Source organism: Typopeltis vanoorti, chromosome 3, assembly GCF_054136105.1.
Source record: "Typopeltis vanoorti isolate ZY-2024b chromosome 3, IOZ_Tvanoo_1.0, whole genome shotgun sequence".
In the NCBI taxonomy this organism is placed as follows: domain Eukaryota; kingdom Metazoa; phylum Arthropoda; class Arachnida; order Uropygi; family Thelyphonidae; genus Typopeltis; species Typopeltis vanoorti.
Genome location: NC_143551.1, coordinates 53,443,593 through 53,458,534, shown reverse-complemented (window position 1 = coordinate 53,458,534; position 14,942 = coordinate 53,443,593). Strand labels below are relative to the sequence as shown.

The 14,942-nt window shown below is 33.6% G+C and overlaps 1 protein-coding gene across 1 annotated transcript in view; it reads right to left on the bottom strand.

Annotated features, from left to right (window-relative positions):
- Positions 1-253: 253 nt before the first annotated feature.
- Pus7 (pseudouridine synthase 7) overlaps positions 254-14,942 on the bottom strand; it is a 184,876-nt gene continuing 170,187 nt past the window's right edge. The window contains exons 14-16 of the mRNA XM_090390419.1: positions 12,404-12,473; positions 9,091-9,236; positions 254-381 (exon numbers count right to left, since the gene is read on the bottom strand). Of these exons, the coding sequence (XP_090246545.1) occupies positions 254-381; positions 9,091-9,236; positions 12,404-12,473 (344 nt within the window). The remainder of the gene's footprint in view (positions 382-9,090; positions 9,237-12,403; positions 12,474-14,942) is intronic.

Below are 14,942 nucleotides of genomic sequence, written 5' to 3'. Positions count from 1 at the left end.
TGTGAGATAATAATTGTTCTGATGAAAAATAAAACTATGAAGGAGAGAAGTAAAAACCCAATTTGTTCCTTGAAAATATCACTTGACTCGAATTAAGTCATTAAATGTAATGTAATGTATGAAGAATATGTCTCACAGATAATGAAATGATAATCATAATGAAATGCATTATTTTAAAAAAATGCTAATATCTTTTATTTCATACAAGATTTCATATATATATATATATATATATAAAGATATTTCACATTCATCAGGAAAGACTTTCAGACTTTTGAACTGATGCTGATGTGTCAATCTTCAGTACTTCTCTAAGAGCCATAGTTGCATAACATGAGGATGGAAGACAAAACTCTATACTGAGTGCTTGAGAAGAACCACCTGAAATAAAATAATGACCAGTATTAAGTTTTTTCATGGAATTACTTAATGTGTTAATCATTTAAGTGTATTAGAATAATTAACATACTTTTTTAACCTAAACGTAAAACATTAAAAAAAACGTACAGTATGAAAAGAGATGCAAAATAATTACATTTTTGTTTATTACCTTGATGGACCTGTGTTTCATTCAGGATTTCTCCATGAGTGCAGGCCACAAAGATGCCTCCAACAATCTCGATCTTGAGCCTCTCTCTCTCTCTCTTCCATGTTATACCCACAGATTTCACTAGTGGATCTTCCCATCTTGTAGATGGTCTTCCTGGTTTTCTCTTTATTCTTGGTTGCTAGTTGAGTATTCTATATGTCCATCTGTTATCCCTGGGTTTGGCTATGTGACCTGCCCATCTCATCATCTTGCTTTCATATACTGCAGTTACCACATCTTTTGTGCCTGATCTCTTTCTTAGTTACGTGTTTCTAACATGTTCCATTTTGCTGATGTTACAAATCCTACATTCTATTGCATGCTGAGTTATTCTGAGAGTCTCATCTTCTTTTCTTGTCATGTTCCATGTTTCTGATCCATATGTGAGTGATGGAAGAATGTCACTATTAAATAGTTTAGCCTTTGCAGAGATGTCAAGATTTGGATCAGTAAGTGTTTCTTTTAGTCTGTTGAATGATAGCCATGCAGCTTTTCTTTCTTTTTGCTAGTTCTTCAGATAAATCATTATTCATTTTTATTGTTTGTTCTAAGTAACTGTGGGAGTCAATTTGTTCTATATGGATGTTATTAATACATAGGTGACTGTCACTTGTGTAGATGTTTTGATCCATTATGTTTTTCCTAGATTCATTTCTAAGCCTATCTTACTGCTGTTTGTGTATATTTTTTCACCCATTTCTTCTAGGTCTTTTGGATTATGGGATATCACTACTAGATCATCGGCAAACATAAGGATTTGTAGTTTTTCACCATCTATGCTTATTCCTTCGTTTAAGTCTATTTTTTTCAGAATGTATTCTAAAGTGCTCGTAAATAGATTGGGGGAGATCACATCACCTTGGCAGACCCCTGTATTTATATCTATATTTATAGGTTGATCAAATAGAGTTATTTGTGTGGTCTGATTTTTGTTAATTTCTTTTATCATGTGGATGTAAATAGGGTCCACATTTATTTCCAGTAAGGCACTGATGACTGTATTGTGTTCTATGGTATCAAATGCTTTTTTAAAATCAATAAAGAGGAAACATAAAGGGATTTGGTATTCTCTGCATTTTTCTGTTAGCTGTGAAATGACCTGGATATCATCTATTGTAAGAAGCCTCTTCTGAATCCTGCCTGCTCTCTACTGGAGTTGTCTTCGAGTGTGTTTTGGATTCTGTTCAGTATTACTCTGTTCATGATTTTATATATGTGAGAGAGAATAGACATATTGGATGATAGTTTTTTATGTCTTCCTTGTTCCCTTTTTTTGAATACAAGTATGGTTTTTGAGGTCTTCCATTCCTCTGGAATCTTATTTCTTTGAAGTACCATGTGAATCTGGCAGCCAAGGCTTTGAAAATAATTGGTCCACCTTGTTGGATTACTTCAGCCTTAACATGATCAAGTCCTGAGGCTTTACCTTTACTCATTTTCTTTAGGGCATGTTCTATTTCTTCTGGAAGTACATCTGGTATATTGCTTGGTTTTGGAATGATAGGTTCTGAAACTTGGCACTTAGTTGCATAGAGATCATTATAAAAATTCTGCATAATTTCTTCTATCCTTTTTTCTATTAGTATGTTTTTCTCCATTTTGATCCTGTAAAGCAGATGGAATTGACAAAGTCTGTAAGTTACTAAAGAAAAGAATTCCAGAAGACTACAAAGCTTTCAGGATACAAAAACTAAGAGAAGCAGTGCAAGCAAAAATTTAAGTCTTTCTCTATTTTTTTCAGGCTGGTTTTTGCCTGCACTGCTTCTCTTAGTTTTTGTATCCTGAAAGCTTTGTAGTCTTCTGGAATTCTTTTCCTTAGTAACTTACAGATAATTTTGTATTCTAGAAAATTTTCTTCAGATTTCTTCGGTTCTTTTCTCTTTTTTAGTAGTTCTATAGTTTGAGGTAAGAGTCATTCTCTTTTCTTTTGTTTCACAGGAATTTCCAATTTTTTTCTTGCACTCATTGAATTTATTAATAAAGTCAACATAGTCATCATTTATGTAATAGTTCTTAATAGTCCATTCGGTCTCTTTTATGTACTTCCTGAACTTGTGGTAGTCTATTTGTTTGTGTTGTCTTTTGTGGTTTGATGTTGTCCTGATATGTTGTCCTTTTTTGTGGTCTATTCTTATAATGGCTCTGAGGAGTCTGTGATCAGAATCAATGTTGAAGTATGTTTCGCCTATTGTACCAGTCTTTTACAGCCTGATAAAATGTAGTCAATTTCATTTTTTGTGAAATGAAAATTTCACAAAAAATTCAGAAACCGAAAGTTTCCATTCGGTGATTGCCAAGTCCATCTTCTTCCTGGGCGTTTGTTGAAAAAAGTGTTCATGATAAAGAGCTGTTCAGCTGCAACAAATTCAGCTAATCTCTCTCCTCTTCTATTTCTTTCTCCCAGGCCATGTGGACCTACAAACCTATATTTTTGTTTATATACAAAAAAAAAAAAAAAAAAAAAAAAAAAAGGAAAAAATGATAAAATGAAAATTGCCTAAACACCTGCTAAAAATTATCCCATTCAAATAAATAGAAGTAACTTCACTATGCTAATATTTTGGCAAATGTGGCACTCATCATCTGAAGAGTCCACAAAATAAAAAAAAACTAATGCCAACGAAAAACAAACAGGTGGTACACATACTACATCAACACAAACGTAACTAGGGAAGTGAGATTAAGAGATGCATTTTTTTCAAAGCAACCTTCAATTAGCTAAAAAAAAAACTTTGTATAATTCTGGTAGTTTTCTTATTTTTGATGATTCCTCAGAAATGAAAGATGGCCAGCATTTAATTCACATTTAATTGCGACTAGTGAAGATAGGACTTCAAAGAATTCCAGTGAAGCCTTTCTACATTGGTCAGATCTACTAATCACGGGTGAATAGTTATATGGGCTCTGATAGCAGAGAAACATCTACTGTCACTTGATTTTTATAATGAGAGGACAAACGTATGGCCAGCTAAACTTAAATGGCATTATTCCTGGAATGTGATGTATTCCTTGTGTTTATACTTACAAATGGTCGGCCTGGATAGCATACGTTTTCTTCAACCAACAGATTGTGATTCGAACCCCACTGTGGACATGGATATTTGTAAAAGCCTGTTCTAGACAAGTCTATATAGTACCTTAAATTTATAAGGTTTGTCTTTAAAAAAAAAAAAAAAAATGGCTAATTTGGCCATATACTTGAGGGAACATGAAATACTGTAAATTTGTGCCTATGGATGGATCCTGACCTTTATAGAAGAAAATACCAGCTTTTTCTACTGGAGGGGAAAATGTGCAAAGTTCTATAAAGATCAGATTATAATGGTAAAGGATAATCTAGCAAGGATAACCTAAAGGCCAAACATATCACTTTTGTCTAGCCACTTCAGGTTTTCAATAATCAGGATGCAATCTCAGAGTAAGCCATGAAAATCTTCTATCATCCAAAGACTTTTCACTAGCATCTATCTATGCATCCATGAAATCTGAGCCTATATCCTATTGGCTGGAGAGTAGAAATGCTATCTACTTTGCAAAAAAACATGGAAATCTAAAAAAAATAATCACCACAAAGGCGAAAGTAATGTTTCTGAATTGCTTCAGAAACATTACTTGTGTTGGTACCGCCTGCAAAACAAACCCCTGTTGTTTTGCAGGAGGGACAATCCAAGTTTCAGGATGGAAAACTGCTGCCTCCATCTGAGATGACTAATTTGCGACATTTGTAAAACCCTAGAAATGGTCGCACATCTTCTTGACAGGATTACCCTATTCTTTCCAAATCAAAGTGATCACATTGTGCTTCTAGCTATATTACATCACTAACTCAATTATCTGACAGTGTTAGTTTTAATATCAACCCAAGTAAGATATTTATCTTACTTGGGTTGATATTAATAAATAGCATTATATGCTATTTTCAGAAAGTGACAGCTTTCACCAGATCTCTCTCTGCCACTACTGCAATATTTAAGGCAGACTAGCCTTTCATCAAGGGAAAGGTAGAGAGAAGATCTTTTGATGCCTGAACACCCAAATGTTTTTTTTATAAAAAATTTATTTTCTTCCTAATTAATGTTGTTAAGAGTCAACTATAGTTATCTTTTGATGTTAGCTGAGGTATTCAGAAGAGGTATCTCTTTTTGATATACCTCAAAGAAGTATCTCTGTACCAACTGTTATCAGAGGCCAGCAAACCAAGAAACATATCAAGATAGTGTGATGGGAGGAAAGAGCTGGTTAAGAGTTGAAAGGGGGCATAGACTGTGAGTTTCTGGGGGATGGAAAAACCTTTCCATCTTCATATGAAATCAGTGAACTCACTTTTGAATTTGGACTTACTATACCAAATGACACATATCATTCTTCCATCTGCCCTATGGAGGTACATAACAAAAGTCTTCATTATGTGAGACATATAGTAACCCGTATATTCTTAATGATAGATTTCAGAAAATAATGGTGATCACATTGTAAGCTCAGATTTCCAAGTATTGTAGACAAAGTTGATGTTATATAACTACTCTGTTATGCTAATTACTTGGAAATATAGGAAAACCCCACTTAATGTGAATTCAATATGTGCAATAATCAGTTACCATGACCGAGTGAAATGATACTATTTTCTGCTTAAGCGAGTGATTAATCAGTTAACTTGATTTTTTTACGTTATGCAAAATTTGATGATTTGCAATACCAAATTCCAATAAAAAGATTGTCATAAATGGGCATGGCACTCCTTCGATGGCAAACACAGGAATATGATCGACCTGATATTAATAGACCAGAAATGGAGAACCTCAGTTCAACAGTGCAGATCATTCGAAGGAGCTGATATTGATTCGGACCACAGCTTAGTGATTGTGAATATAAGACTAAAACTGAAAGAAGTACAAAGGAAAGTTCCAAAAAGCTAGAGACATCTCAAAACTAAGTGAAGACAGGCTAAGAACAGCATATCAGAACATATTGGAAACTAAGCTTAAGACCCCAAGTGAAAAACAAAATATAAATACAAGAGCAGAACGACTGACTAAAGTGCTAAAAAAAGCAGTAGAGGAAGTAATTCCTGAAAGAGAAAACATCAACAAGAAATGGATAACTCAGGAAACCCTAAAATTGGTACTAGAGAAAAGAGAACTGAAACTTAAAAGAGATAATTCAGAGGCAGCAGATGAATCATACCATCAAAAATGGAATAAAGTAAGGAAAGCAGCAAGATCTGATAAAGCCAAATGGTTGGAGGACCAGTGCAAAGACATTGAACAGTACCATGGAGAACATAAAACTAGAGAGGTCTACAAACTTATAAGAAATGTCAATAGGAAGTGGCAAACAAGATCAGTAGCAGTGAAAGATGAAAATGGTCAAGTATTGATGGACAAGACAGAAATCATACACAGATGGACAAGATATTGCAGCAAACTATATAAAAATCAACTAAATGATACTGCAACAGAAGTAATCAAAGAACTAAAAGCAATCTCTCCACCAGCAGAGATCTTTGAAAATGACATCTTGGAAGAGGAGGTGAATAAGGCTATAAAACATCTCAAGAACAACAAGAGTCCTGGAAATGACAACATGATAGGCGAGATACTAAAATATGGGGGAGAATCAGTTGCAAAAGAAATATATAAGCTATGTAATGAAATATGGAGATCAGGGTATGCCCCCAAAGAGTGGAAAAAATCGGTCTTGATTGTTCTTCATAAGAAAGGCAATGCTTTAGAATGCACCAATTACAAAACTATTGCATTAATGAGTCATCTTGGCAAGTGCTGATGAAAATACTAACAGAGCGCTTGAAGGGGCATATGGACGCACATCTTCCGGATGAGCAAGTCGGATTTCGACAAGATCGAAGCACAGTGCAACAAATACTTGCACTAAGACTAATAGCAGAGAAAGCTCAAAGAAAGAACAAAAGGATATATCTGTTTCGTGGACTTCCAGAAAGCATTTGATAATATTGACCAAAATATAATATGGGCTGTCTTGGAATCCTATGGTGTGGACAATAAATTGATTCACCTGCTGAATGATATAAACAGCCAAGCACAAGCAAAAATCAGAACAGCAGGTGAGACTGGAGATTGGTTTGCCACTAGTCAAGGCACAAGACAAGGGGATCCAATATCACCAATCATCTTCATCACATATCTGGGAAGAACACTAGATAAGATTAAAGAAGAAGGTGGAGGCATTTCAATAAATAGCATGAGAATAAACTACCTCTGCTTTGCAGATGACATTGTCGTGATTGAAGAAGACGCAGCAAGGCTGGAACAGACATTGCAAACACTATACACAGAAGGAAAAAGATATGGACTAAATGTCAACTTTGAAAAAACTAAAAGAATGATATTTGGACAACAGGAGTTACTGAACAGAGTTACGATAGACAGATTTCAACTGGAAAATGTGGAACACTTCACATATCTTGGATGCCACATGATGCATGACTTGGACTCCAAAAAAGAGATAAAAATTAGAATAACCAGAGCAACAACTATTTTAAAAGCCATGGACAAAATATGGATGAGCCGAGCTATAAAGATGCAAACTAAACTGTGCATTTAGAAACCTGTATCTTCAGCAGCATGAGCATGCTCTATGGATGTGAGGCCTGGGTACTCCTGAGAGAATCTGAAAGGAGGATATTGGCACTTGAGAGGAAGTGCTATAGAAAGATCTTGAGAATAAGCTGGATACAGAAAGTGAACAATGAGGAAATCTACAGACGAATACAACCAAAAGAAAACCTGATCCAGAGAATAATCAAAAGGAAACTACATCTATTTGGCCATATATGTAGAATGAATGATGAGAGAAAATTAAAAACGTTGCTGTTTGGAATGATTGAAGGAAAGAACAAACGAGAAAGACCAAACAGAGAATGGGGCGATGATGTTGTCAAATGGTGTGGAAACTCTATACACAAATTGAGTCATCTTGCACAAAACAGAATGTAATGGAAGAATCATATCAAGATGACAGTAGACACCTACGGGCATTGGACCCATAGTTGTTGATGATGCAAAATTTTATGTTACACAAAATTTTTTGTCCAAATCTGCAGTGAGCGTCACTTTTGTCTTGTTAAGAGACATTAAAGTGGCACTAGTAATACAATGATTGTGCAAGACCTGGGATACAGCGAGTCTACAGTTTGGACTATATTAATAAGAGCAAAGAATACAAAGAACAAGAAAAAGTTGCTACTGCTTCTTTAAGCATGCTGATCACCCGAAATAGAAGAGCCATTTAATGATCGAGGATTGTATTGAGGATTATAACCAAAAAGGAATACCTCTTAGCAGGAAATATTCAGGCAAAAGCTCTCAATATTTTTACCTCACTAAAAGAGACCAAATTTTAAGAGGAATGTGAAAGCTTTACTGTGAGTTTAGGATGGTTTGACCGTTTTAAAAATCGAGCTGGGCTGCATAATGTAAGAACAACTGGGGAATCTGCTAGTGCTTATAAAGATTCTGCAGCCAAGTTTCCTGAAGAATTGCAAAAGATAACTCAGGTGGGTGATTATGAAGATCAGAAAATAACGTCGACGAAACTGGTTTCTTTTGGAAGCATATGCTAACAAAAACTTTCCTAGTTAAAACTGAAGCATCTCAACCAGGATACAAAGTATCTAAAGATCGTCTTACGCTTTTATTAGGAGGAAATGCAGAAGGCGACTTTAAACTCGAGCCTATGCTAGTTTATCATGCACAAAATCCCAAATCTAACATTATTAAAGAAATCAGCACAATTGGAAAAGAACTTGGATTTAATGAACTGGATAGTGAAGATATGAGAAACTTGCTCGATTCCCATTCAGAACAGTTAAGCGATCTCCTTCAACTAAAAGAACAGCGTGCATATGAAGAAGAAGATAAGGAGTGTGAACAAGAAGAGAATGTTATGAGTAAGAAGCTAACTGCAAAAGAACTTGAGTTAGTTTTCAATCACATTGAGTATGCTAAGGAGATTTTGCTTGATGCTGATCCTGATATGGAATGAAGCTTCGAAGTCCACCGAAATCTTGATAAAGCAATCGCCAGCTATCTCAAATTGCATGAAAAGATGAAAAAGTCGAGCACGATTCAAACAGCTTTGCTTAATTTTTTTTTTAAAAAAAGTAGCTCAATCAATTGTTTAGATATTAAATGAAAATTTAAGCAATTGCTTTTTTATTAACTTTAATTACTTTATCCTGTAATATAGCTTATACTGTAATTTTTTTTCGAAATTTACACTAACTGTTGGATGAATTATAATCATTCCTATTGTTTATTGTATTGTATTCGCTTAAATGCACATTAATTGATGTCAAGTAACTGTTTCCAAGTGTTTGCAGTGATTTTTAAAATACTTGTGATTCTTTATAATGATATTAACATCTAAGAAAATTCTTCAAATCTAAATATCAAAAAAAAAAAAAAAAAAAAAGAAGGGGGAAAAAAAAAAGAGATGTCTTAGATTTGAATAAAGATACTTACTTGTTTCTTCCAGTGAAATTCCCTGTAAATGATCTAAGTCACTTAGTAGTAGTGGTTTTGTGGCATCTTCATATGATATTATGTTCCACTCAGCCTTTTCTGGCTTAATCATGATGTGTCGATATGATCCTCCTAGAGAATATGTCCTTTAAAACAAAATAAACATTTAGACTAATATATTTTTAATTAGCACATATGAGTTACACTCTCAATCCTATTAAATTGACTTATTTGAATTATAGTAAAGGAGGACTACTATTCCTCTAAAGAACAAGTTTAGAGGAATAGTAAATTCAAAAAAGAGAGACTATTCTTAGAATCAGCAGCAGCTCTCAGAAATCAACCAAATCTTAATAAATACATTAACATGGTTAACACTTATCAGAGATCTCACCTTACATTCCAGGCTACCTACAACTGCCCTTAGAGGGCGCTCCACCTAGATAGAACTTTAGAGTCACCCACGTGGTTGGGCTTAGTATTGTGTGGTATTTGTGTTTTACTTAGTTTTTTGTATTCCCTAAAGATGTCTCAGGGACTGAGATGAAATATAGCAAGTATTAAATTCTGTTTTAATCCTTTCTGAGTGCTGTATACAATCCATTAACCATGCTACCGGCCAGGGCGTCCACATTTCCATGGATGCGAAGTGCATATTAAAATTGTAATACCATTGATATTACATTGAAATTTATGATGGATACAAAGCTTATGAGGGTGCATATTTGATCTTTAATGGCTGGTAAGGTGGTTAAGCCTCCAACATGATGTCCTCACATCACTTAAGCCTCTACACACGGTTTCATAACTTCCCTTTCAACAGGTAAATATTATCGAACTGCAGTCCTAAGTTAATTTTTCTCATCATCTCCATCAAATTCCTGATATATATATATATATATCCTCAAAGGGTTTACAGGATATGATAGTACTACATGAAAAATTTACATCATTACTAACATCCTATCTACAATTTTCCTCCAAATCAGTCTGTTACCTGTCAAGCCTCTTGGCAGTCTCTAGTCTTTGAGTTAATTTTTCTTCCTTCTAAATTTTAAGTTTAGAATTTAGATTTAATGCTTATGACCTCTTCTAGTTACTTGGTGTGACTTCAGCTGCATGAAATGCCCCCTCTTAGACTTGTCAGCCTAATTGTCCATTTCTGCTCTAATATTATTGTCTGAAAATAGTGAGAGTTCTATAGTTAATTTGCTCCCACTTTCAGTAAGGAAGAACAATCATTTGGATTTAAATTGGGCCAATGTAATAAGACTTGGGAGCAGAACAAATATCAAAAGTTGAATTTCATAACTTCAGATTATCAATAAACTTAGTTTTTCTTGTATGTAGATGTTCATGTGTAAGTTTACTATTTTGCATGTACTTCTGAAGTTGCAGAGCAGACGAGGCCACCTACTACTGCATATTTCTTGTCTGTTTCAGTTTCAATAATGAGGTTAAATAACTATGAAAAGTGAAGCAGAAATTTAAAAAATAAATAAATAAAATCTCCCAAAATATTAGAGACCTACATGATCTCCATTTCTATCTGTAATTATTATCATGTCTATATGTAGTCAGTAGAGGCATCATAGGCAGTTCACTGAACTGACAATGCATTTATCTATGTTGAACCTTAAAAGTCCTTAATACTCCTGCATTCACAACATATTCTAGTAATGTGTTCCATTCAACTCACAATTCTCCATGTAAAAAATCTACACCTCACAATCCTTCTTCACCTTACTCTTCCACAACTTGTAGCGATGGCCTCTAGTTCTCCTGTCACCTTTTATTCTTTTTATAATCTCTTCTGTATTGATCTGATAAAATTCCATCACTAGCTTAAACATCTTTATCATATTACCCTTTTCCTCCTATTCACTAAACTCTGTAATTTACATTCCTTTAACCTCTCTCTCTCTCCATAACCAATATTCCAGAGTCCTGATATTGCCTTACTCACTTGTCTTTGGACTTTCTCTGTTTCCCTGTCAATGATAATTAGGTGACCAAATCTAAGCACAACAATCTAAGTGTGGTCTGACTAGTTCTTTATATAGTGGCACAAAGACTTCCTTATTTCTACATGTCAGTGTACTTCTTAAGATACAGATTCAACTTACAGCTTTTCTATCAGTCATCTTTTTCTAATACTTCCATCTCAAAAGTGACATCCCATGTACATTCTCACTGTCACCAACCATTCTGAACTTTTTGATTTCCTTTCTTTAAATCTTGATTTTCTCATTAGATTTTACATCCCTTTCATGGGCAATACTGAAATTAAAAAAGTCAAAAATGTTATCAAAATACCAGATAACCCCAACTACTATTCAAAGATTCTTGATCACTTTCTAATGACCTGTATACTGTGGATGTTGATTTGTCTTCTTTAGAATTCAGATCACATATTCTAAGCAAATAAATTATGGAATTTGTTTATGATGGAAATAAATGTTTATTAAGAGCAATTTTTTTTCCTACTTTCAAAACTTTCTTAATGCAAACAAAGAGACAAAATACAATAGAATAACAATTAAAAATTAACTTAACTAAAATGCATGATGTAATATTCATTACAAGAGAAGAGCTTGATCTGTAACTATTAGGATTTAAAAAAAGAACATTGAAATTATTATCAATTAATAAATTATGTAACACAAATCATGAGAAGTATTGAGTTACCAAAACTGTTAAAGCTTAAGAGAGTCATTTTGGTTCAGGTTAGGATGATAAATGTGGGCTTCAGTTTCTGGCATAGAAACTGAATAGTTTTCTTTAGTTTCTGGCATAGAAATCTAGGCAAGCTTCTCACACATCCTTTACATAAGGAATGCAGATTAGAAACTTCTGAAGAAGGAAGTTTCTAGAATTTACATATTTTCCATAAAATTACTTTTATGCCAGATTAACCTTCAAATCTAGTTCCATCCATTTCACAAACTAAATTCATTCTTACACTCTCCTGAGACAATATCCTCTTTTCTCCTATCCAGGAGTTTATAGAATTCCTTGCTCATGTGGTCTTTCTTATTATGGGCAGACAGGTCAGACAACTTCAGAATATTTAAGAGAATCATTTATAAGGTAAAGATCAAATGTGGTAAGATAATGGTAAACAGTGTCTAGAATTAATTCTTGTGAGTATTATTGTTATTAAAGCAATAGCATTATTACTTTAAGCAGTGACTTAACACAAATAGCACACAGAGGTAAATGGAACATGAATATATATCTCAAGAATTATTACCTTATTATATAAAAAATATATTAAAACTATTGTATCCTATTCATCTTATACAGAACTTACTTGACTTTTGAATGAAAGCTGTAGAGATCTAGTCCATCATTTATGAGTACCTCTCTATACCAATCTTCAACTGAAACAGATTTCATACTGATTTAAAAAACTTGCTTTTAAACATTTAAGCTTATAAAAACAAATATATAAACAGCATATGTGCAAACACACACACATGCAAATGCACATACTAATTCTGCACCAAATTGTGGCTTCAGTATCCATGATTGTTATCATTAAGGTTTGTAGTCATTTTGAAAGCTGCAGTACAAGTCAGTCCTAAAATGGATGTACAGACACTTCATACACAGGATAACAATGCTTGAGGTGCTATATGACATAGCCTTAAGTTTATGATGTGAAGTAAAATGTATCTTTGTTATGATTTCATTATAAATTTTCCTTAGAATCTGTATAATTACAACAAATTTTACACATAAAAATAATTTATCTGTAATATTTTTGTTATTCATGTTTGTTACATTTAGAGTAATTTAGAATGCCAAATTTTCATAATTTCCAATTATGAATGACTTTGAGTTACCCTGAGTAATGTTTTGAAAGTCATTCCTGCAACCCCATCTGTCCTATTTGACTAATTTCTTAAGCACTTTTCCTAAATGACTCTTGGGAATTTGTGAATTTAACTCTTGCAATGGCACAAAGAAAGAGGGGGGAAAATATATTATATAAATATACATTAAGTAGACAATCCAGAAACTAACTTAGTATATTGTTTGATGCAAAGCATCTCACTTCAAAAAATCATTTACAATCTCACTTTTTATCATAATTTTAGAAAGAATTAAAAAAAATTAAAAAACAGAAGACTAAAGTCCATTAACAGTTAAATTCAGAAACCGTGTTATATGATATTATCCATAATGCTATTAAAGATATTGAAATTCTTAAAAGATATGAAAAATCTAATCTTAGTTCATTTGGGAATGTATTAATACATATGATATAGACATTGTAGAAACCATGCAGCAAAATAAACTTATGAAAGATCTATGACATAATTTTTAGCGAAGGCTCACATCCATCTTCAGCGCAAATGATTAGGTTACAGAGATGTAATCCAAATAAGTTCAGAAATGGAGAGAAGAATATCACCAGTGGAATCAGGGGTGATAAATATGACAGACTAAAGATAAGAATATTATCTTCAGTAATAAATCTGGGGTTAGCTGGATGAATAATAATGTTCTTAAAGCACCATAAGAAAAAGCTACGTAAAGAGTATCAATCTGATAAATTAGCTTTAAGTATGATAGATTATAAGCAACAATTAGCATTAAATAAATTATTAATTACAGACTGTTCAATCAAAATATAATGTACACGTACTAGGAATGCTAAGATTAATTCAAAAAAGCTCTTAGATATGTCAAAAGAGATAAGGATAATAGAAATGAATTAAACATAACCAACAACTCTAGAATGACTTTGAATGATTCAGCTATGGTTACAGAAGAATTAAATAGTAGTTTGCAAGCATAATATATATATATATATATATATATATGTGAGTTTGTGTGTTATGTGTGCTTGAAAGTGTTTATGTGTACATAAATATATGTCTGTGTGTGTGAGAGAGAGTTTGTGAGCACATATGTTTGCAAATGTACTTGAGATCTAAAGTGGCATGAAAAAGTTATGCCCTTAGCCCACCCACAGTACTAATACTAATGTACTATAGGCTAACATCTGTTTGTGGGTGGAATTCACATTAAAAAAAAAAATCACCTCTGGTCAGTCAGAAGAGAAAATATTGCCTGAGGGATAATATTTAATTAATAATACCAGAGGAGTAAAGTAATAAGTCCTCTGGCCCTAATGCTATTCCTCTAGGCTTGTGCTCATGAGCTAACATCCATCTTGTATTGCCTATTCAAGCTAACATATACATCTAGCATCTATCTACTTGGAAAGAAGCTTTTATCCAGTTTGTTACCCAAATGGAAGGTAAAAGTCGACCATCAAGCTCGTATCCTATTGCTCTAACTTCAATACTTATGAAAAGAATGGAAAAGGTTATCAACAAACTGCCTCACTACTTACAAACTCACCAATTACGACCATGGAAAAGTTTGGAAATATCAAGTGGTTGCTCTTGATATTTCCAAGACATTTGATTGAGTCTGGCATCATAGCCTTCTTACCAAGCTACCATCTTATGGTATTTCTCCTATCCTTTATAAGTGGATCACCAGCTTCCTTTCCAGTCATTCATCGTGTATTGCAGTAGATGATTTCATCAGATTTTTTCTATCAATGCTGGAGTACCGCTTTCACCTATTATATCATCTCCCTTCTGTGTTGCTGTGTTGCCTCATTAAATGTATAAGAGTTCCAGAGTCCATTCAAATGGGGGGGGGGGGGATTATGCTATACCATAATGTGAGACTTGGCTATCAGAATCAGACATACTAACTGGCATTGAGCATAAGTAACAGGTGCAGTGTTTTAAGAAAGATAGAACAGGATAAGAGAGGTGGGGCATGCTGCTAATGATATCAGATGACTTGAATCCAGTTAATGTTGA